The sequence below is a fragment of the Molothrus ater genome, chromosome 5 (assembly GCF_012460135.2).
Source record: "Molothrus ater isolate BHLD 08-10-18 breed brown headed cowbird chromosome 5, BPBGC_Mater_1.1, whole genome shotgun sequence".
NCBI classification, from domain to species: Eukaryota; Metazoa; Chordata; class Aves; order Passeriformes; family Icteridae; genus Molothrus; species Molothrus ater.
The window spans coordinates 52,917,632-52,941,634 of record NC_050482.2 but is presented as its reverse complement, the minus strand read 5'-3'; the positions used below and the strand labels follow the sequence as shown (position 1 = coordinate 52,941,634).

At 44.7% G+C, this 24,003-nt stretch overlaps 1 protein-coding gene across 4 annotated transcripts in view; it reads left to right on the top strand.

The window, feature by feature from the left end:
• ABTB3 (ankyrin repeat and BTB domain containing 3) overlaps nt 1–24,003 on the top strand; it is a 174,936-nt gene that overhangs the window by 129,152 nt on the left and 21,781 nt on the right. The window contains exons 5-13 of one of the 4 annotated variants that reach the window (XM_036400352.2): nt 477–642; nt 4,026–4,115; nt 7,294–7,395; nt 8,499–8,592; nt 8,710–8,845; nt 9,402–9,425; nt 10,482–10,702; nt 12,123–12,301; nt 23,894–23,999. In XM_036400352.2, coding sequence (XP_036256245.1) covers nt 477–642; nt 4,026–4,115; nt 7,294–7,395; nt 8,499–8,592; nt 8,710–8,845; nt 9,402–9,425; nt 10,482–10,702; nt 12,123–12,301; nt 23,894–23,999 — 1,118 coding nt within the window. The remainder of the gene's footprint in view (nt 1–476; nt 643–4,025; nt 4,116–7,293; nt 7,396–8,498; nt 8,593–8,709; nt 8,846–9,401; nt 9,426–10,481; nt 10,703–12,122; nt 12,302–23,893; nt 24,000–24,003) is intronic. The other 3 variants (XM_036400354.2, XM_036400355.2, XM_036400353.2) reach the window with 3 other exon arrangements.

The following is a 24,003-nucleotide window of genomic DNA, read 5'->3' as shown; positions in this document are numbered from 1 at the left end:
TTACTGGGACTATGCTGGTAAGATCCTTGAAGGTGTTTGGAGTGACATTATTTTCTCTTTGGTCTACGATTGTCAACGATTATACATCCATTTGATGTAAGTTCAAAGCTTACTGAAGTCATTGGAAGTTTTCAGGGATCAGGGGAATTGGATAACCTTGCCATGCAGAGACAAAACTTGTGGTAAAAATGTATTGTGCATTGCCTAAACAGGGAAACAAAATCAAGTGAAAGCTGCGCTTTTCCCCCCCAGTTTTTATTGAAATTTATAACTTGTCCCATGAAAGATAGACCAAGGGCAGTCTCCCATTAGCTCGCATTATCATTTCCCATTCAGCAATTTCCTTGCACATGCAGGTCAAAGGAGAATGGATGCGTGCATAACCTAAATCCTTCAAAACCAGGGCACAGTATTATTTTCCTTGTGTGGTCTGTCCGCTGCTTGTCCTCTGAGGGAGTTGGTTTCTCCCCCTGCAGGATCGACGACTGTTTCTGTGCCTCTCGGAAGCTGGATGCAGTTGCCACCGAGGCCAAGTTCAAGCAAGACCTGGGTTTCCGGATGCTCAACTGCGGCCGGACGGATCTGGTTAAGCAAGCCATATCCCTGCTGGGGCCGGATGGGATCAACAGCATGAGTGAGCAGGTAACAGCATGGACATTCATGGAAGCAGCTGTGGAATGGGAGAGTTTTGTCTGCTTGTCACAGGAAATGAGCCCCAGCTTTCAGCTCTACATAGACAGGACCCTAATGCTTCCCCTTCATTGAGTTAAAGCACTGCCAGGTGAACATCCACGTTAAGTGAGGTTGTTTTGAGTTGTATTGATTTGCCAGTACTGAGGTAACTCAGCATGAGGGTGACTGCATCCCCTGAAATATCCTTAACAGTGACCTGAGTCAAGTGAAGGCAGAGGAAGATCCCAAGAGAGCTTAGTGTTGAGCTGAATACTTGAAACTGCTTCAGAGCTGTGCACAGTGCTGTGAGACAGGGCTTCGTGAAGTGAGCAGCCTTGCACGGCACACAGCTCTGGGATCTGTCACCACTTCATGTGCACCACCCAGCCTGTCAGTGAATGGTTAATTGCTGATGCTGTTTAATGGATTTCAGTCCAGTTTGAACCTCGCAGACGTTAAAGTATCTCTGCAGTTACCCCTCCACTGGTTATCGTGGCCAACATCCACCAGTTGAAAAGCCTAAATTTCCTTGGAGAAGGCCCTTCTGTGATGCTGGTGGTTGTGCCTGGGGTTAAAGCTGCCCTCTGCAGCTGCCTACTGGCAGCTGTCTGCAGGGCCATAGTGCTCACCAAGGTGGTTCCGCCTTCCCAGAGGGAGATGATGGCTATGAATACTAGCCTTTCCTTTGGAAATAGAGTCCCCTGACCTTTCTGGTGGCCCTGATGAAAGTTTATTGCTGCGTGTTCCCAGAGCTGTGCCATCATTTTTGACAGGAGCCAGGTGGCTGCCACCTCTCAGGTGGTCACGAGGGACAAGAGCTGGAGTGTTCATGGGTTTAGGTCTTCTGAGATGAAAGCTATTCCAGGAATGTGAATTATATTGCTGTTCAGTAGCTTCAGTCTGAGTTAGTATTGTGGATTCATCTGAGAAAAGCTTTGGAAGAGGGCAATGCTTCCTGAAAAAAATATAGTATTGGACTGCTCATTCCAAGGTTCATACTTTTTAAAATTATTGTTATTTTAAGTTAGTCTGAACCTGGAAACTTCTCACAGCATATTTCCTCAGTCCTCCAGGCTGAAAACTGGGAACACTCTGGCTTGATTCATCAAAGTACCTTATCATATGCTTAACTCTGAACACATGCTTTTACATCCTATTTGAGTGAAAGTTAAGCCTGTACTTAAATGTTTTGCTGGATCAAATGTCCCACATCTTGCAGGATCCCACATCTTGCAGGACAGAGCCCTAAGTCATACAAGCTGAAAGAAAGACAGTAATTTCACATTTTGCCAAAAGCCGAATGCCCCTTGTGTTGATTGTATACATTGTTACTGTGTTCCTGTGCATGCTTCGAACACTAATGATGGGCTTATTAAAAATCCATTCCTCCCACGTGCAGAGAGCGGGGTGAGTGGTGCTGCAGCACAAGGCTGAGCTGCAGGGCAAGCCTGGGGGGACTGGCAGAGGCAAAAGCAACTGGGACAGCAGTGCAAGTGAAGGGGAGGTTAAAATCCTCATTAACTCTTTAAAACCCTGACACTGCAGCATAACATTCTGGGTCCCTTTTTGTCAGTGTTAAGTCCTCGTTCAGCTGCAGCAGGATCAGGACCTCTTGTGTGGTTCCCAGGCTGAGCTTTTGCTCTCGATGTTGCTGCAGGACTCCTCACTGTGGCTGCCCACGTGCTGTGTCTTGCAGGGGGAGCCCCAGCACTGGGGCTCAGATTGGTTTTCAGATTCTTTTCTACAGATCTGATTAGACCCCTTGTGCTCAATGAACACTTGAATTAATTATCCAGTGATGCCACTTACAGAAACTGAAAAATCAGTTGAAGGAACATGTATTTAATTTTAAGCTGCTAGCCCATCCTCATGTTCCAAGGCCCAAGCACAATTTTTTTGTAATTTGCGTGGTCCTGTTTGTTCCCGTAGTGTTTACTGACTGCCAAAGGAAATCTTTTGCCACTGGCTGTGGCTGAAGTCCTTTCAAATTCTCTTTGCAAATAGCTTCAAGTCACCCAAGAACTCTTCTTGCCTAGGGTGAACTTATTTTTTCTCAATAATGGCATGAGGACCCAAGTGCTTATTCCATGAGTACACTGCAGATTGGATCCTGTGAAATGCTCCATGTCTTTCAGGGAGGACCTAAGGACCTTGCAGGCATAAACATTAATTTATATTGTCTCTACAGGAGCAGCCTTTCCATACCTAAGCACCCACTACCTTTAGCCCTTCATACAAACAAGAAAACTGGGGTAGCTCAGCAAAAACAGTGATGCTGGGCTCTTGCTAGGAAGAGCAGTGTCACAGCTCAGTGTCTGGCCAGGACAGGTACCTCCAGTTTCCCTGAAAATAACTTCCCTTCACAGCAGCACTTGGGTTAAAGAGCAAATGGACTGTGGTCTGACAGCAGATTTACTGGGGGACCTCAAGGCAGGCTGTAAATATGCATCAGAGGTAGCTGCATGCTTCAGGAGATTTACTGCAAAGCAACTGGTGGCTGTTGGTCAATCCCCCCTACTGTATTTAATAAGCAGCTTTTGCTGTTATAATTTGCAGTAGGTTTAATAATTTTGTTCATGGTTTCATCTGGACTCATTACCAAAGCCACAGCAGTACTTCCCTAAAGGGAGATGGTGATCAGCCATAGCAGGTATTTCAGATTAATACAAATTGCATTGTGGTGATTCTGTAGTGAAGGGTTACTTAATTCACTTTTTCTCCAAGCAGGGCTGTGTTTTCCTAGAGCCAGTAAGTTGCAACAAAGCTGTCTGGGATTTCATTTGAAATTAAGTCCATGTTTGTTAGGGAGTGCTATACAAAACCTTGACATTTCCAGCCCCTTACAGTATCCATGTTGAAAAAGCTGTGCTCAAATCTGACTGATCTTAAAAGGAGCTTGAGATGTTTTAAAGGCTCTTTTAGTAATTGAAAAGTTAGGTTTTAAGACACTCTGATCATAGAAAACTGAATAGAATTCTTGTCTTTCTAAAATACCAGTGGAAATAATGGTTGCTTTGGTGAAAACATGTCTCTTTTGGGGCTCCAAAGACAAAAGTGCTCAGTTTAGTATACGATGGAGGTGAGGCTGGCAAGCCTAGTTTCACTCACCATGCTGAGGACAACATGAAAAATACAAGCAGTAAGCACAAGTGACAACAAAAATGGAGATTTTTACCAAAATGTTTGACTTTTGCTAGTCTGAGGGGCATGTTTGTCACAGAGGTAATGGCTTTCATTAAATACATGCTGTTAGTCTTGATGATATATACTTAAATAATTGTTTTTAAAAATCAAAGAGAGTTCTGTGTTAAATTTGTCAATTCCTTTGTTTTTTAACTCCAAAAAATGACTAGGGCATGACTCCACTGATGTATGCTTGTGTCAGGGGTGATGAGGCTATGGTGCAGATGCTGCTAGATGCTGGAGCAGATCTGAATGCTGAGGTGAGGACTTTTTGTTGGTTGTATCTTTTTTCTGTTGTTTGTTTACATCTTAAATTACCCACTGGAAATGTAGGGGAGCAAAAATCTCAAGCATGAAAAAGAAAACAAATCTGTTTTATCTGGGTATTGGGACCACTTGAAATGATCAGTGAAATCAAATGGCATTAGGTTAACACTGGGATTCACTGCACAGAAGGGGTCCAGTCACTGGAGTTAACCCACAGGTAACAGTGATTTAGTTGTGTTTGCACACTGCAAATGAATACAGGCGTTAATTGGCACTAGCCCTGAGCCCCACTCTAATGCTATCAAAAGGACTCACTGAATCTCAGCTGACTTACAATGAAGAAGGTGAAAGAAACACCCATCTGGTAACTTGCCAAAGCTCAGCATTTCTATGCATATGGATGTTCCAAGTAAGCATCCCAGGGACACAAGAGCCATATAGGTTCCATTGTTTTGTTTTACCAAGTGCCTTGGGCTAAAAACTGTTGGATGAGGAGCTTGAAGCTTCCAGAATATAAATGTCTCATTGATGAATGCATATCACAAACTCAGACAATCTGTCCACCAAGCAGATTGTTGTCCAACCCAGTGCAATGCAGGTATGTACATTTTTTTAAGAGTCATTTGAAAATCCGTGAAGAGTTATTTGTTAATGATTCCAGTTTCAATTTGTTGAGGTCATGAGTAAATTAAGCTGTCTGCTTCACTTATCTGTGTTCCATCTGTTCTGTTTGGACTTGAGCGAGCTGATAAATTGGAGTCACTACTTCAGACAGACGTTTTGCACTTTTAAAACATCCAGTTTAAAAAATAGAAACTGATGTCAGCCATAGGAGACTGACAGTGTTACTACCATGTTGTGAAATCAGCTGGTGATTTCAGTTCCCCACAGCCAAGCACACAACCCTCAAAGCTGGCAGTAACTGAATGATTGAACCCCTAGTCAGACCAAAGACTGGATGGGCAGGGAGGCTGATCTCTTCCTTAACCCTGCCTTGTGGCTCAGATGGGAAGTGGCATTATTTGGTTCCTAGGACAAATTTTCATTAGGAGCAGTCCTCCCAACTGCTCCAGTAATCTTCCAGGCTTGAATCAAATGCAAATTTAAACAGTTTTGTCTTCCTCAAACTGCTGACATATGAGAGAATAACTCCAGTGAGGAATGTGAACCTCCCCAATTCACTGCTGTAGAGTGTTTGCTCTAAAATCAAATGAAAACACTTTTGGACAAGAACTGTGAATAATTATGGCGTGCAATTATACGATGATTTGTGCACACCACAACCAACTGTGCAAATTGGGCAATTATGGCAAAAAAAAAGGCAAATCAACCATGAACAAAAATAAATACTCTGTCAGGTGCTGCATAATTTTCTCCCTTTCACTTTGCAAATTTGTTTCCAAAAGTAGCCTCAAATGCTGGGCACCTCCCTTTTTGATTGCCCAGCCTTAGTGAAAATGGACTAATTTCCAGATGTGCTGAGAAGCTGCAGTTTGGTCTGTACTCAGTGGGACCTGTAGCTGCTCAGCCAGTCTCATCCTTAAAAGCTTATCCAGGCACAGGTCTTTTGCAAACACTGTGTTGGAGAGAATTCTGACTCGCAAAAAAAAAAAAAAAAAAAACAAAAAAAAACCAAAACCGAAACAAAACACCCAAGAAAAACCAACAAAACAAAAAGGAGCAAAGGAGTTTAAATGACTTCATTTTCTTTGCTGCTTTCCATGGACTGCCCCAAACAGTGGTGGGAACCATGCTTGAGGAGGAGCTGGGTGCATTCACGGAGCCATGGTCCTGCCCATCCTTTCCCTCTGCTGCTCTTGCTCCACATCCCAAACCCCAAGGCTTGAGCTGCTCAATCCTATCCTTGTGACCCAGCCCAGCCCCTAAGGAGCCCTGTGTCCTTGTTCAGAGGCCAGCACACTCCTTGTGGTGCCCTTTGAGCTCTCTGTTTGGCAAATCTGGGTGGTAACAGCCAGGTGCTGGTGCAGATCTGGCAAGCTGTGGGATCTGCATGCACGGGTCTTCAGATTTTGCCCTCATCCCTGTCCTTGGGACTGAGGGCCTGCATCTAGCAAAACGCTGCGTGTGGCACTTGGAAATGTGAGCTGCTGCTGGAACTGGATATTTAATGACTGGCCCTGCTCCCCTGTATGGATTAAAGTGCTTCAGACAAGGTAGTGAAAGCAGAGCTGGCTGATGAGACAGAGAGATGGTGCATCTTTTACTCTGATTTTAGTCCTCCTCTGAAGATCAATAACAAGATTTTGAATTTTAGTGTCACACTCCATCTGAGTGCACAGCCTTGGATTGCAAATGTTCATTAGATTCTACCAGCTCTGTGAACCTCATCAATATTAATACCCCCATCTTTAAGACAGGGAAACTGAAGCAAAGAATGGTTATTCATCTTCCCCAATGTCTACATTAGAGGCACCAGGCACTAAGGCATAGAAAATAGAAGGAGCAACCTGAAGAATAGCATTTTGTTTTCTAAGGATATAGTTTGCATCTCTTTTAACTGTCACCACCCCGCACTTTTAGCTCAACTCAGACAGGAGAAGGCAGTAAAAGGAGATTTTCTTAAACATTTCTGAAGTGGCACTCTGCCCCATCACTTTTCAGACTTTTTTTTCCCCTCTGGTGAGAGAGGAAGAGCCTGGGAGAATGCTTGCAAACTCCAGGGTAGGGCTTGTGATGTGTCTTTCATGACAGCAGTGACAAAAGTACTGATTTAAGTGCAAAGAAATTTGGCTGGGCCTGGAGCAATCCCAAGACCCAGGGCTGTTGGTACATGGCCTGGTGAAGTTAATGGGAGTGGTCTTTAGCTGTAAATGTTCTGATCCATCCTTACTTCCCCAGTGTGTGCTGTTATAACCAGCTGTGGATGTTTTGCCCTTGTGCAAAAGAATCTGGTGGCCAGTGGTTTAGATGGAGCTACAGTAGTTGGTAAAAGACTTCATTTGGTAAGAACTCAAATCAAGCTGTCAAATCAGCACAAACAGTTTTAATATTGAGAAAAATTTTGCAGTAAAAAAAAATGAAGCCAATCATTTTTTAAAGCACCTTTCCCAGGTTTTCTATTTCACTTATTCCCTCACATGCCTGGCTTTCAGGCAAGTTGAATTTTGTTACATATAGCTCTTTAAAAAAATAACTTTAATTTGTTTATAGGTTGTCAGTACTGCTCATAAATACCCATCCGTCCACCCTGAGACCCGCCATTGGACAGCTCTGACATTTGCTGTGTTGCATGGACATATTCCTGTAGTTCAGGTATTATTGTATTTCCCTACCTGCATCTCATTCTTTCTTTTTTCTCCTCTTCAGTTCTAATTACATCCATCTCAAACCAGCATCCTCTTGTCATACTCATATTGGTTACTTCTGCTTCAAGAGTGTACTGATACATGATAGACTTTCAAAGAGAATATGGTGTTCAAAACTTAACCAATATGAGGCTTAAACAGGACAATTTTAAAGCAGAGTTGCACCAAAGAAAGTCTGACAACTCCTTGTGCTCCTTCCTGACCACTTGTTTTATGTGTTTGTTTATTCATTCATTGCACTTTCTTACACTGTAATATTCTAGCAAACACAAAACTGCTGCCTTGGTGGGAGAGAGGTGGACAGCAGCCCTCGTGCTGCTCCAGAGGGGGAGAATCCCTGACTCTCCTTAGCCCATCCAGGTGTCATGTGGGATGTGCTGGTTCCGTGCTTTGGCATCTCAAAAGTTGGGAACGTTTATTCTTCAAAACAGCTGTGTCTGTGACACACTCAAGCACCAAAACTTTGAAGGCCTTAAGACAGAAATGGCCAAGAGGGGGCTGGAGCACAGGCTCCATCCTGCTCTCCTTGGCCACTTTTGTTTTCAGCACTGCTGCTACTTACGTGGAAGTGTCCCCGATGGAGACCACAGCTTTTGGACTCATTGCTGTAATTGGTCCTTAAGAATTACCTTTCTTTTGGCCATGTCTTCATATAAAAGATGGAGACAATTGAAATCTGATCCATTTTTGGATGGTGCTGGGCTTCTAGAAGACCATGAAGGAAGGATGCTTGTCGGGCTAACTTTCTTCCATCTCCAGTGCATTACTTCCTAACACTGACCTTATCCCATTTCCCATCAAAAATGCTGGGTTACACTTTTTTGGCTCTGAAGTTGGACGCTGGAGCTTCTGATGTTTGGCAGCGTAAAATGAGCGAAAAAAGGAATGAATTTGCCTCTGTGAAACAATGGGTAGAATTTGCATGTCACGTGTTTCCATTGTATTGGGTTTGCAGATAACAAGAAGCATTAGATTCTCATTTGTCACTATTCATGAACTCTTCAGAGTGTGATACCCCCAGATGCTCTAAATGGTGAATTTTCTTTCTAGCTATTGCTGGATGCTGGAGCAAAGGTAGAAGGTTCCTTAGAACATGGAGAGGAAAATTATTCTGAAACTCCTTTACAGCTGGCAGCAGCGGCTGGTAAGGACTTTCCTTTCTTCCTCCTCCCATTGTAACAATTCCTCAGCTGGGATCTGTGGTTTAGGTGAGCAAATACTGGATTTCAAAAGGAGTAAAATTGCATCTCTTGCCTTGCAGGAAATTTTGAATTGGTCAGTTTGCTGTTGGAGCGAGGAGCTGACCCCATGATAGGAACAATGTACAGGAATGGCATTTCCATGACTCCACAAGGTGACATGAACTCTTTCAGTCAGGCTGCTGCACATGGACACAGGTAGAGTGGGAACAAGTCTAGTGGCATCCTTTAAGTGCTACTTTTTTGCCTGGGCATCCAATTTGAGCAGATGGGTGAAATTTCTGCATGAACAATTGAACATGCCACCAGCTGAGCAGAGATGTAAGGCTTTCTGCTAGCATGTGAATTAAACCAGTTGGTGGTACAAGCTCTGTTTTGATTTCTGATGTAAAAAAAAAAAAAAAGGAAGGGGACTTCTTGTGGTATGTTCAATGCAGTGGTTGTTAAATGGCAGCTGATGTGACAGCAGAGAGGAATGTCAAAAACATTCCTTCTGAATTTCTTGATATTTTTCTCAGGTTTGAATGAATTGTGTCTGTACTGCTGCAGCCTTAATTTTGTTGAATAGATTTTCTGCATCTATGTTTGCTGTAAAGTCCTGTGTGTCTTAATGTTGTTTGTATGCTGCAAATATAAAAAAAAAAGAACTACTGAGATGAGCACCTGGCATGCATGACCTTGCAACGCTCAGGAGTTGACTGCAGTGTAATGAATTAGTATCATGATCTTCACACTCCTACTTTTCTGATTGTAGCCATCCAGAGGAACATAGATACAGGTTAGAGACAGTACCTACCGTGTGTTTGCTTAGAGACGAGCTGCCAGTCTAACAACATGCTCATGGCACGTCAGGGTGGGTTCAACAGCTCTGTCCATCTGGAGCCTGCGAGGGATCCCTGGCACAGACGGGACACTTTGCGTGTTGAAGACTCACATTCAGTCAGTGTGAATGGAAGCCACAGGCCTGAGGAGAACCTGGGGCTCTCTGTGGCTTGGTTGCTGGCTGTCCACGTCACAGACTCTAACTCCTGTGTTCCTACCTGTATAACACTCACACACATCTCCTTCCTTCCATCTCTGCCCTAAATTAGTTTGTGACACACCATGCTGCAGTGTAAGTGGGAGGCAGGGGGGACACTGGCATAAAGGAGGGTGGGCTGGGAGCCAGCCTGGTTTCTCTTCTCACAGCTGCAAAACCAAGGGAAACTACTGAGGTTGATGAGTTATTCTGGTGTGAACCTGAGGGCACAAAGTCTCTGAGTTTGGGTTTTGTTATTTGATGGCCCAGCTGGATCAGTGGCTTTGTAGAGTAGTCCCAGCTGTGCTTGAACCTGCCCTGACTGGCCTTGTTGAATGTCTAGCTGCTCTAGCTTTCCCAGACTGCTTTGAGTGTGAATCGAGTGGTGGTGCTTTCAGTAGCTCCAGGCAGCTCCCTTCTCAGGTGGCTGCCATGGTGGGAGTCCCAAGAGCTTGTCCAGAGGCACCTTGGCCTTCCCTGGTTGCTAAAGAAGTCTTGAGTCACGTTTAGCTCACGAGTCTTTGTTCCCACAAGATGCTGCCCCTCATGCAACATCTGTGTGGTTCGTGTCACGACAGCAGTGACTTGCAGACGTGTCCCAGGCAGTGCAGGTGGGCTAGCAGGAGCTGTGCTTGCCTTGGGTCTGCTCTCAGCTGGTTCTGCCATTAGCTGGAGTAATTTCTTGGGTAGGTGTCCTAACTTGCCACACAGCAAGTAAGCCCAGTGCAGTCAAAGCCTGGCCACTGACTGCTCTCCCTTTCCTCTCCTCTCCTCTCCTGCCCCCTCTCTCCCTCTCTGTTGTGCTCTGATTGACAGGAATGTTTTCCGCAAGCTGCTTGCTCAGCCGGAGAAGGAGAAGAGCGATATCCTGTCCCTGGAGGAGATCCTGGCTGAGGGCACGGACTTGCCCGACTCAGCAGCAGCTCCTCTCTGTGCCAGCCGCAACAGCAAGGCCAAGCTGAAGGCCCTGAAGGAGGCCATGTACCACAGCGCCGAGCACGGCTACGTGGACGTCACCATTGACATCCGGAGCATAGGTCAGTGCTGGGTTCCTTCCTCTGCTTCGGCCAGGGAAGGACCACTCTGAGAAACATGTCCCTCTTGATGGGCTGTTGCTTAAACCAGCCACGGTCACATGTTCCTCAAGTCTTTCGGAAAAGAAGGTGGTGGGAGATCTGACAGGTTCCCAGCCCATTCCAGCTCCACAGCACACCCTGTTCAGGGGCCAGTGGCTTTTTTCTGCAGGACACAGTGGTTTCCACCAGGAGCCATCTGCACTGCTGCATGGCAGACTGTAGGTAAGGCTCTGGGGCAGTGTTCAGCTGTCATGGGCCACCTCCAGCTGCTTCTCTTTTGCACTCTGCTTTAAAGCAGTCCACAATTAAAACAACTTTATTTTCTGAGACTGAAGGCAGGAGCAGGGAGCTGACTCCTTGGTATGCCAGCTCTGCCAGTGAGGGACTTGAACATAATACCAGCCCCCTGTGAAGTTGCTTCTGCCTGTGGGTAGGGTGGTTGTGTGACGCAGATGGAAATCGATCTGGACTGTGTGTTTACCATCCCCATTCATCTGTTCACAGAGAAATAGAGACCCAAGTGCCTGGTGTGCCTCTGCCTGGGGCAGTGCTCCAGTCCTGGGGCCATGGGATGTGGGTCAGAGCGTGCAGTGGACTGTGCAGGCAAAGATCTGGAAATGAATGAGAGGAGAGTGGCAGGGGTGCTCTGCAGGCATTGAACATTTTCTGACGTAGAAGGAAAAACCTTCACTTGCCAAACACTAGGTTTATATTTCCTTCCACTCCATTCTATAAGAGCAGAAAGTAGGTCACATCCAGCCTCATGCCTGCAGAGGTACATTAGCTTCATGTGCTTTCTCGCTCAGTGCATGGGAGCAGTTCCCTTTAACTTCCTGGAGAGTGGCTCTGCCATGACAAGCTGCTTGAAAGGGCTGATCTGCTTAACTCGCTCAGTGCTCTTTAGGGAAAATGCTAATGATCAGGAGAGGACATGGGGTATCACTTAAAGCAAGTTTTAATCTGAAGACCACCAATTTGAATCCAGGTAGGTAGGGACCAAAATCAGTTTTTTTCACCTTTTAATGGCTCTCCAGGGCCACATTCAAACAAATGAGCTAGTGTAAATCTAGTTTCCAAAAGGCTTTTGCAGCGCAGAACACCACAGCAATTACCACAAATTGGTAGTCTCAGCAGAGAAGTTGAAGGCTAGATGAGCAGAGAGACCACAGTATTCTCTCTTAGCATTTGGAGGAAAGCCTCTGTGCATTAGCTCTGGGATGTACTGATAACCATCAGCCTTCTCAAGTAGGGATAAATAGAAATTTGATTTCTTGAATGATTTGGCAGCTTTCGCTTGAAATCTTAATATCAGTAAAGGTAAAAAAGCAGAAGGGCACATCGTTCCCTGGAGCTGGGAATGAGCTGTGTCCTCTGTGTGCAGGTGTTCCCTGGACGCTGCACACGTGGCTGGAGTCTCTGCGCACGTCCTTCCAGCAGCACCGACGGCCCCTCATCCAGTGCTTGCTCAAGGAGTTCAAGTCCATTCAGGAAGAGGAGTACACTGAGGAGCTCATCACACAAGGGCTGCCTCTGATGTTTGAGATACTGAAGGCCAGCAAGGTAGGATGAAATTGTGTGTTTTAAAGCAAATCAGCCTTTTTCCCATCCTGTAAGACATGAAAGCTTGCAATATTATTCTTGAACAGCTCTCTTGACTACACAGGATTATTATTATCTGGATTGATATGTATCTTGGGGTTTTTTCACTGTGGAACCATGGGTTATAAACACACAGGCTAATCACTGCTCCTACTTGAACAGCCTAATAACAGGTGCTAACAGTAAGCTGGAGAGACAACAACAAAAGCTGGTACATAGTGGTGAAATTAAAGTCCAAAAGGATCATGGCAGTGTGGCAAGAGATGTTGATAACCAAGCCAACCCAAAAAGTAATTTCACCCAGCTTGCTTTACAGAACTATACAACAAAGCTAAAATTCATGTTTATTTTGGATTTCTCTAGCTTGTCATGATTTTATCTTCCCTTCATGTGGGATTTGGACTTCTAAAGCTTGTGAGGAGACTGGTTTCTACGAGCAAAAAAAAGTATAATTTTTTCAAATTTTCTGTGTGTGTGTTTGTACTTGCAGGTTCCCCAGAATTATTCTTTCAGCTGACGTTTTTTTAGCCAAGCAAATCAGACTAACAAAACCTTTCCAAGGAGGTACCATTGAGTATGGAAGTATAATGGCAAAAGGGATGATCATGGAGCTGACAAGGAGAGGGAAATATCTTACCTAGTGAAGAATTAAAAACTTGTTATAACCAATAGTCTCTTCTCTACTGGTCCCCCTGAGAGTCAGTCACTCCCAAGGAATGCCCAGTCACTGTCTACTGTTACCAGAATAACACTGTAGTGATGAAAAGCATCAAAATTATTTGATTGGTGATCTTTTTCCTCACACTCCACAATACATGTCAGTATGGCCTTCTAATTGTTAAACTGAAAGTAAGTAACTTTTATCACCCAACTCTATATGTAACAGCAAGGAGCAAATAATTTTTAGCAATAGCCTAAATAATGTGAAAAGGGGACAGGTTCTGGTATAGGTACTCAATACTAGATATTCCAGACTTCGTATAACTAATGATGGCCTACATGGATTTATTTCTTGTATCTTGCTGCAAAAGCAGGCTTGGACTAGAGTCTTGAGCAAATCCTGCATATTTGTTCCAGTATTGTTCTGATTTTTGCTCCCATGTGCCTTGCCTTTGCAAGGCAATAGTTTGTATTGGATGAGTATTTATGGAGAATATTTTGAGACAGGTTTTAGGAAATTGTTCCAAATCCTAGGATTTGTAGATTCCTTGTTCTGTACTCACTTGGGTTGATGTATGTTCATCCAGAAACTACTAGCAAAGTGCTGTTTGGTTTGAAAGTTGATATGAAGCTAATCATATTGAAAACTTAACAGAGAATAAGTTTAGGCCTTGTAATTTAGGATGAGGAGGGACTTCAATTGCTTTTCTCCTAGGTGGCTGAAGCCAAGGCCAGCAATCATCATTAGAATAAATCATTTGCATAGGATTATATCTTTAGTACATCTACATCTTCCACAGTCTGTTGCAGGAGACCTGGATATATAAATAGCTGGATAAATAAGACTGCTACCTTCTGCTTTGGGTTCACTTAGAAACTTAAAATCTGGAGGGGCAAAACAACTGAAGTATCACAAAAACCCTACATGATGAAGAAGAAATCTGTACTGATCTTTATGCTTGCCCCTGGGCCTAGGGGAACTGCCTGTCTTCATGCATATTCACAAACACACACTCACACAGTGTTTCATAGTCTTAGAAAAAGTAATTTATCATTCTGGGACACTCTAAGGGTTTACAAATTGTCTGCAAATGTTATGAATTATTGTGGTGGTCTTGTCCAAATGGCCTCTTACAAAGCTCTCCCAGACAGAAATGAGGAAAGAGACTATTTAGCCCTTTGGAAGGAATCTACATAAATTCATTTGTAGGAGAATGACCCAATAAAAGTTCTCCCTGGTCACTCCATAGAAGGCAGCTGAGGAGAGCTGAGATTTAAAGGATCTTCTGTTCTCCTTCTCTGGAAGGGCTGAGAGCAGAGATTTTTGTGTATACCCACAGAAAAGAAATCTCCTTTAAGAGGTGCAGAAGGGCCATAACTGTGGTTCACATCCCTCTCTCTTGACAGCAAACTGTAAAGCTCTGCATTTTGTAGAGCTGTGGAGAGAGGAGCTTGATTTGCCCACATGGACATGCTTTTCCCTGTGGGTTGGAAACTGTGAGAGAGATTATGACTCTTGCTAAACATCACAGTCTGGCCCAGTACATTTCCTTAATGAGTTTTTCAGGGCAAAAAGTATAAAATAAGCAACTAGGAAGCAGAGAGCCACTTAGCAGTTCTTTGCTGATGTAAAACAAGATGTCCCATTTGCTACATATTGTGATGCTCGGTATATTTTAATTGCATGGCAACTTGCACCTAGTAGAAATGGCATTTTGTGTTCCTATAAATAGTTCCAGCTATCCCATAATCTCAGAACAATTTACTAATATTAATGAGTTGAGACATGAAAGAAGATCTTTTCCTCCCTTCACCAACAGGGAAACTGAGGTAATTAAACAGGCGGATTTTCAGTGTCTCATGGAGTGACAGTCCCAGTCTCAGAGGCTGTGATAACCTGGATAAGCGAGACAGCAATTCATAGTGTTGAGTAATTTGGCCAGAGAAGCTCCCCAAAAATCACATGGAAACATAAGGACAGGTCTCAGGGTAGGAAGCAAACTTTCTGCCCCCACCTTCTGCTTTGCACTGTCATACAAAATGTTCTTGCAGGTTCCCAGGCAATGCAAAAAAAAGGCCAAATGCTATACATCTGAAAATACTAAAGAAAATGTAACCAATACCTACAAGAACAGTGTCAGATACGCGGAATCCCTTTTTTCTTACAGATGGTTTATAAAATGCCCGTTTCTAGAGGGTACAGGTGTGAGGGTTTATGTGGGAGCTCTGCTAGCACTGGTGTTGGTGACCTGTAGGGTGGCAGGGTGGAACTCCATTCCCATCTATGTGCTGGGATGCTGACAGTAGAAACAAATTTCAAAAATTGCAGAAGTCCTGATGCAGTGACACAGAACAGCAACAAAAATCGGTGAGTCAGGCAAAACTGGCTGAGCTCAAGTCCCTGGGTTTATCGCCTTTCTTCAAGCTGTGAAGTCAGTGGGGGAGAACAGTGTATAGGTTGCACATGGGTTGTTCACTGCTGCACTGAAGCCCTGGAGGAAGTCTTCCAAAAGCACAGCTGGAGGTTTGATGCCCAGCTCCTGGTGGCTTCCAGTGGGATGGAGCTCTTTCATTTCCTTTCATCTCTTTAAATGTCTTCTATCAGCTGCACCATTGAGAATTGCATGGGGAGTGGGGAAGTAGCAGTGTTTCCATGCTGCTGAGGCAGAGTTGTGAGGACAGACAGAGAATCCATCTGCAGTTGCTCCCTCTGCAGCTCCTGCTGTCCTGCAGTGAGTTTGGGTCATTACCAAATTAAAGATCAGGGTCAAGGCACTCTGGAAAAAGCAACATCTGTGGTAAAGACATTGAGAGCTCAGTTTGAGGCACCTCTCTTAAAAGCAAGCAAAACCCAAACTGGAAAACTCCAAACAACCAAAAAAATGTTGCTGACACACGATGTTTTTGGGACACTGCATAGGTAGGAAAGGCACTGCCATTTAGGGATGGATTCAGTCTCTTTGGAAGACAAGCACACAAACTAGAAGTGGTTTTGACAGGGCTGTGTGAGGCAGAAGCCAGAGAGTCACTTCTGGGAGTGAGTAGCCATGAGCTAAACTTTAGCTGCTGTGTAGAGCAGAGTTGAGTCCCTCAAAATTAAAATGATGCTGGAGATCTTGTTATGGAAGAATGATAGGAAGATACGACTGAATTGTTGGTATCTGTGTTGTGCTCTTCATGGCCTGGGAAAACTCCCCCAAACTCCCTACTGGAAGCTTTCCCTTCCCTCCAGCTGAGGTTGATGTTTGCATTGCCTGAGCTTGACTCTGAGCTGGATTGCCCACCTGCCCCATGTCAGAGGACCATATTTACCTGAGGAGTGCCCCCCACCAAATAGAAGCTTTTAAAAGAGCTATGTGGGGGCTGCATCCAGGTCCATGGGCTTGTACCTGAGGTGAGGCTCGCAGGTCAGCTCTTCTGTTTTTGCAGAGATTCTCCTAAGGATAATACACTGAATGTGCAGAGATGCTTTTGTGTCCTCTGTCTACGAAAATCCTGGAGCTGTTCAGTTTGATCTTGACATTTCCACAACCTGAAAAAACAGACTCAAGCCCACAACCTCGGAAGTTAAACACGTCTGGCCTTTGGAGGAGGTTGAGTTTAGGTTTGCACTGAATTGTCATTAAATAACCCAGCTCCATCCATGTAGATTAGCCAGCACCTTTGCCAGTTGGATGAGGTCAGGAGCCAGTTTCATCTACTGCTTTTTCTGCCCACAGCAATTTATATCAGCTTGTCTTTGGCCTATTTTTTTGAGAAAATACACAATCTTTTAATTCCAAATAATCTCTCTTACAGCTTTCTCCCTTTCCCTCATAAGACCAGTAAGGAAAGGAGCTCTTTGCCATTTCTTTAGATCCTGTGTGGCCATGCATTGCTGAAGGGCATGTGTGAGTCTACATGTGCATTGAGCACATGTGCTGAAGCATTGTCTGAAGCTCCTAGAGGTGCTTCACACCAGGAAAGCTTGGCTTAAGATTATAAGTGTTCCTGCTAGTGTATTGTCTAAGACTAAATCAGCTTGAGAAGTCATAGGAGCAATCCTTCACCGCCATACCTTCATTGCATTCTAAAGGTCTCTCTCCATCCTTCCCATCCATATCTGTCCATGACAACATGTTTATTTTATTTATTTTATTTTAATATTTAGCCCATTAGTGAGGTGTTGGGCAGCCAGGCTTGTTGAAAGATGCAGGAAACTACTTTATAAAGATGTTTTCTCAGGATTTAAAATTCCTGCAGCTTTCGAACCTTTAAAAATGCACCTACAGGCAGCTGAAGAAATGTGCAGGAGTGCACAGACTCTTTTGGAAAGTTGAACTGCTTGAATAACAGCCATCAGTCTGGTGTTGACAGTTATTGAGAACAAATAGCAATTCAGAACAATAACCAGTTTTAAAATTCCAAAAGGATTCAGGTATGTGGGTATCTTGAGAAATCTAGCCTATATGGTTTAAAGCTAAGGTACTCTTTCAGCAGTAGCTTCTCCATTTGGAAACCGAAATCTCTTAAAAGGAAAGTTTTGGGATGTTTTTTAAAATATGTCTTTTCAGAGACAGCCTCTGTCACAGATGCAGTAACTACTGAAAAAGTATTTTCATGTCTCCATCAAACAGAATGCAGCAGGAAAGAATGAAGCATCTGGCTGTTGTGTTCCAAGAAAACTTTCAGAGGCTGAAGCTTGAGATGAGCATTCAGTTTCTCTGTTGCTGGGATTGATTTCTTTGTTTTTCTGGATTTGATTCTTATAAAATAAATGTTGGAGAATGTCAACAGGCTTAGCTCATGTTTGTGTTCTACTAAGTCCAGGCATGGTGGTCAGCAAAAATCAGTTATTTCCCCAGGGTATGCATATGACCTAGAAAGTGGCACTGGAAGACAAAGGAGTTAGAAAATTCAACTTTTTCCCATTGCCTCATGGTGGGCTGAAACGAATGTTTCAGATGAGTTTGAGTGAAGCTGTATTTGTTGCATGAAGCCAGAGTGCCCTGCTCTGCAGGAAGGGCTAAGGGTAGACAAGAGAGGTGAACCCTACATAGCACTGGGACTGGCACTCTGTTATAATTGTGTCCCAAGGAAAGTCTTCCCCTGGGAGAGTGGTGTCTGTGTTTCTCTTACCTGGACACCATCAGAAAAGACTCCGCTCTGTCTTGTTGAACTGCTTCTCCACAGAAAACTGAGCTTGTATTGTAATGAAAGGTTTCACTACAATAAAAGATATTTATTTCCCACAAAATATTTTACCTTTCTTGAAAAAATTAGCACCTGAAAATGGAGTATTTTGGCTGACGACTGAAATACTTCAGCTGAAGAAAAACGTGGAATTTCCACAGAGGAGACAGGCGCACCAAAACCTGCACTAAAAATAACCCTGAAGACATCCCGGTATGCTAAAGGGTCCGCTTATGGATTCCATGGAGTGGCTAATGCCCTTCTGTGTGTCATCCAGTGCCCAGCCAGCACACCCTGATCCATCTTTTGGCTGGGACTTGCTGTGATTTGTTAGTCAGGTTTCACTGTTCTCAAGCAACTGCAGTGATCTGTAGCATTGCCCATTGTCACTTGTAGCACTTCTGTGTCTGAACAGTTCCGAGCAAGCCGGAGCCAGGTTATCCACACATGTACATCCTGCATTCTGCGTGTGAGATGCGAGCGCCAGGTACTGAGTGGCATGTTAATAACACACTGTTAACCCCATCCTGTGGTTTCATAACACACATTCAGCTTGGTACTTACTAACACAGGTTTGATTTTGTTCCTACCCTCTGCTACCTTCTAAAATGTTCCCCTGCCAGAGGCAGGAGCCTTCTTCATTTACAATAAATAAATGCCGTGGATGTAACACCTGCCCTTTTCTGGGCTCTCACCCAGGGATTAGACTGTGCCCCTGGATCTGAGCTTTTTACATACAATGCACAACTGGGATATAAAGAGCCTTTTGAAAAGGAGGCTTGGCAGCTTTCCCAGAAGCAATGGAAGAGTCCATTTCTGCCTTACCTGTGATTAATTCTTTTCCGTTTGTGCTTGTAGTGGAGGGGCTTGAGTCCAGCACTAACAAAACCCATTTTGTTGTGCAGTTTACTGCTTCTAACTGTAGCTCCAATCTCTGGGACTTCCCTCCCTTTCCAGCTGTTTGACTAATATTAATTCTGTGTATGCTGCTTAACCATCTAGGAGTGACCATCTGAAATGGCATTTATTTAGTTTTGAGGCGTTTGCTGAGCATGAATTATGCAAGAGGATGGTAGTGGGATCACCTGTGCAAGGGTGGAGACAGTTTTGAGATGGAAAAGAAGGTCTCAGAGTTTGAGTGTTCAGCAATGAGGGACAGCAAAAAGTCCTCTCTGTTACTTCATTCTTTATCATATTTTTCTGGGAATGGGGAGCATGAATAGAGAACTCATTCAAGGGTATCCCAGCATGTCATGGATAAGTCATCAATGGGCTCAGGGTATCCTGAGACTACGGCTGCTGGGGACTGCATGTTAGATGGCTGACTGGAAACAGCACTTCTGCCACTCTGCATTTAGCAGAGAAATGGGTCCCCCAAGCATCCTCAGGACCAGAGAGAGAAGATACCTTTGCCAGTGCCCCCGTTCTCTGAGCAGTGTGGTTTCTCAGCTTGCTGGGGAGTTGAGTATTAACAGGCAGACACCAAGCCCAGAAGAATAAGTGTTACTTTTTCTGCCTTCATGTGGTGAGCTTTTGGGTTTTGGGCTATGTGGTAGAGGAATTTGAGGGCCTGGCAGACTTAGGTTAAAACAGCATTAATGGAGCTGTGCTGGTGAATGTAGCATCAGGAGAAGAAAACCCCAAAACATTGCTTGGGATTTCAGAGGTAAAGGAAATAAGCCTGACTTGTTAACAAGAAGTTACCCTTCAGGGCAGCCACGTGGAGGTGGTAGGGTGTCTGTAGGCTGGTAAGAATTAAGCAGTGGGATTTGAGCAGTCTGCAACACACATTTCACCCTGCAGAATTTGGGGCATAGACACGTGTTGCACAGGCACTGGAGAATATTGGCTATGTATTTCCCAGTTGTGTCCAGTACCTTGTAGGAACACGTCCCAGAATGGCTATGCTGCATTGATCCATGTAACCTGGAATGGAGGAAGCTCTCCCAGGTATGTGCTGAAGCCTGGAGGAGACTTCCCTGAATCCTGCCACAGACCCTTGTCAGATGGACATTCAGGAAAAAACATCCCTGCCCTTCCCACCCAGGTCTTCACCTCTTCTCAGATCAATCAACAAGGCATCTCTGGTCCAACAACTTGAAAGCCTCCAGCTTTGCTTCAAAAGAATTTATAAATTCCCCTCACAGTTCAAGTGCATTCAGCAGGACTGGGGAATTCCTTTAGATCTCTGCTGAAGAATGCTTTTAAGTCAGGGGACTGCTTGTATCTACAAAGCAAAGTTGCTTGCTCACCAACCAGTTCTCTGCTGGAAGCACCATCTCCCTCAGAAGACTCGCTGTTGTTCCCTGTTCCCTCTTCCCTATCTGTAAACTACCCCATGGCTAGATAAATATTTTTATTATGTCTTGTGCCAAGCATTCTTCCCCCTCCCACAGGAGAAGATGTGCGTCGGCTCCCTTGGAGCGCAAAGGAACGCCCGTGTCTAAAGGGAGGCTGGCCTCTCTCCGGGTGCCAGGGAGGCTGGCCTCTCTCCAGGTGCCAGCCTCACACATCCTGTTGGAACACAATGTGTTCCAACATCAAACTGTAGCAAGAAAACAAACTTTGGTTTGCTCCTCCAGTGTTAATCTTGCTGCCCACAACTGCTGCAGTGAGCTCTTACAGCTGGGCTTTCACAGTTAGGTTGATAGGATGAAAGGATAAACGGGGAAGAATTATCCATCTTGGTGCTTAAATGGGAGCTTCTGAGCATCTCAGTGTGGGTACCTGAGTGGTGGGCACTGTGTGAAGGTGAAGGTTGAATAGGCTGAACATGTCCTATTCCAGAGGAATGCTTGTGCCACAGGTCATGGACTTCTCAGTTGTTCAGAGACACTTCACAGGCAGCCGAAGTCCTCCAAGAGCAGGATTTGGCTCAAAAAAGCCAATTTTTGCCCAACCATCCGGCTACAGATGAAGTATTCCTTTTCCCTCTCCTATTTCTGCCTGGTTTATTGGTAAAAGTCAGCAGAGGCACTGTGGGGAGCAGATTCTGTGCCACAGTCCTGTGAGCTTGGTTACGTGCTGGGGGTGTGGGGAGAAAACTTGGTGTGCTGTAATAATTTACCAATCCCCTCCCTTGCTGCTGTTTCTTAGCAATGATTCTAAATAAGCACATTCTTCAGCTCTTGCTGAGCACATTTTTTGGCCTTTGGATGGTACGAGATGTAAGTATTTAATGTTACCAGTAGAAACCAAAGGTCTCCAGCCTCCTCTCTGCCAAATGAGGTCAGTGTTCTGCATGGGAAGTCTGAAGCCACTGTCTTGTCTGACGGCCCTCTGATGTGTCCATCCTAAGGTCTCTTTTCTCTTTGTCCCATTTCTGTTCCATGTCTTGGGGGTTTTTAAGCATCTCTCATGTGGATGTATCATGTTTTCAGCTAATTAGAGCTTAGTTTATACCATTTTTTTCATGGGCTTGTGGGCAAAGTGGTTTTGTAATGGGCTTGTATTTGCACACCACAGAGCTGGTGACCCAGGGAGCTGGCAGCCCCTTGCCCGTGTAGGCAGGCTCCCATGGGATTGTCTGCAGGCATGACTGGTTCTTTATGTTGGTTGGACTCACTAGTTGGACTTCCCCTTCTCCCACTTGGGTGGCTGAGTTTGGCCTGTCCTTCCCTGGTCTCAGTGCAGCTGGATGTCCTGGTCCGTGGTGCTGTGGTTTGGTCTGGTGAGTTGGGCCTCCAGCTCCTAATGAGGCACTGCAAAGCCCAGATTTTCCATTAGCACATTCCCACAGAGACCCTGGAAGGAGGAGATTCATTGTCTTTATTGATGCATGTGTGTGATTTTAAGAAGCTATTGCATGGGCACAGCTGTGGCTGGGAGTGGTGAGTTCATGGAACCCATGAAAACCTCAGTGACACAGACAGAACCTGTGTACCCCAGCAGATTGGGGAGGGGGCTGCCAGGAGCTCTCCTCTTCAGTGCACTTTGCTTTTATTCATTGCAGGTAAAGGTGAGCATTGTTTCTCCTCTCCAGAAGCTTCCCTCCACTCTAACCATGGAATTGTCCCCATCTTCTGTTGTATTTTCTGACTTCTAGTATCTGCCAGATCCAGCTGGGAGCTGCCCTGCTGGTAATCAGCATCCCTCCGGACACACTCCTCCCTGCCTGTCTCAGTCGGCCCTGGCGCTTTGGCACAGCGCTTCCAAGCAGAGAAGAAATTGCTCTTTCTGCCCTGTCTAAAGCTTCCCCTCCCAACCCTCCCAGCAGCTGAGTCACTTCCTTCTTGAAATCTGGCCTTAAATCTTCCTTTTCTCTTTAGCCTGTGATTCACTCCCGTTGTGAGGCGCTTTGCAGAGCTCCGACAGGAGGATGCAGAACAGTGAGATGCTCCTGGGGTGAGACGCCCTCCTTGTCTTGGAGCCACAGCAGTGAGCCCCTCTCTGAGGGCTGGGCCCTGTGCCTGCTAAATGGTGTCTCTCAGTATGAGAGTTTCTCTTATCTTAGAGTTTCTTTCAGTGCTACATCTGACGTAGTAATAGAAGCCAACTCCTGCCTGCGGCGAGTGTGTGTAATTTCCTTTTACATCAGCATGTGCCTGTGAGGGAACAGCTCTACCCCTTCCCACCCTGTTTGATTAGATTCAGTTGGAGAGTCATTACAGCATCTCTGCCACTCCTCCTTGTCACTCGTGGGATTTAAGGAGGACTTCTGAAATGTGCTCAGAGCAAGGAAAGCTTCCATTTCTGGTTCTAAAAGCCTGGAGATATTTTTAATATAACAACTTTATTCCTCAAATTTTTATACTATGATTTTTTTTGCCCCTCATCTGCTTATTTCCTTGGTCTTTGACCCTCTTAGGTCTAAGTGTCTTGCCATTTCACAGTTTCGTGGTGTGGAGAGACTCACCAGCCAACAGGGTAGTTAAAAGATGTCACCATGAATTAGCAGTGTGGCACTGCTGAACTTGTCTAGACTTGCTCTGGTTATCAGCAAAGTGTGGGATAAAATTTGCCAAAGCTTTTAAATCCTGCTTTCATCTGGGACTTAGGTAGTTAAGCATTAAATACATTTCAATACCCTTGCATCTTAGGCATACAAATATTCAAGGTGCTTAGGAAAGCATCCTATGGGTGCCTTGCCCCCAAAGTTGGGGGCGGAAAAGGATAAAGGCCGGGGACCAGACCTGGTTCTACGAGAGTCTGGCTTCCACAGCACAGTGGTGCCCACACTGGTGCCAGAGGTGTAAGAGCCCATAAAGAAACATTTGGGATTAAATGAGTGGCTGTCTCTGGTGCCTCAGTCACTCTGTAGAGGAAGGGTCTGTGTGTGAGACTGCTGCACTTCAAAATGTATGCAGGCTGTGCAGCTGCATCTGTCTGTAGCTCGGGTTTTCTAAGACGTGACCAGTGACCATTTTCTAAAGAGCAAAAAAAAATCATTTTCCAGTACAGTAAATCTACAAATAAAATGAACTCACTGTTGTAAAGGAACTTTGTTTTTGCAGAGGGGACTGGGCTATGGCATTTGTAGGCAAAGAAGACTTGTCATCCAAGGAGAAGACTTCTTCATTTAAAATTATTTGTACAGGAGACATAGCAATGAAGTAAATGAGAATTGCAGTTTCTAACAAATGCTAATAATTGTAAGCTCTTATTTTAATAAAGCTTCAGCAGTCACACTTTTCACCTTAAAACAGGCAGCTGTTGAGAACAACATAACATGTCCTTTGCATACTGATCTTATGTTGTGTGTATTTGTTTTCTTTTGTGTAGAATGAGGTGATCAGCCAGCAGCTCTCTGTCATTTTCACTCATTGCTATGGACCCTATCCAATTCCAAAGCTCGTCGAGATTAAGCGCAAGCAGACCTCCCGCCTGGGTAA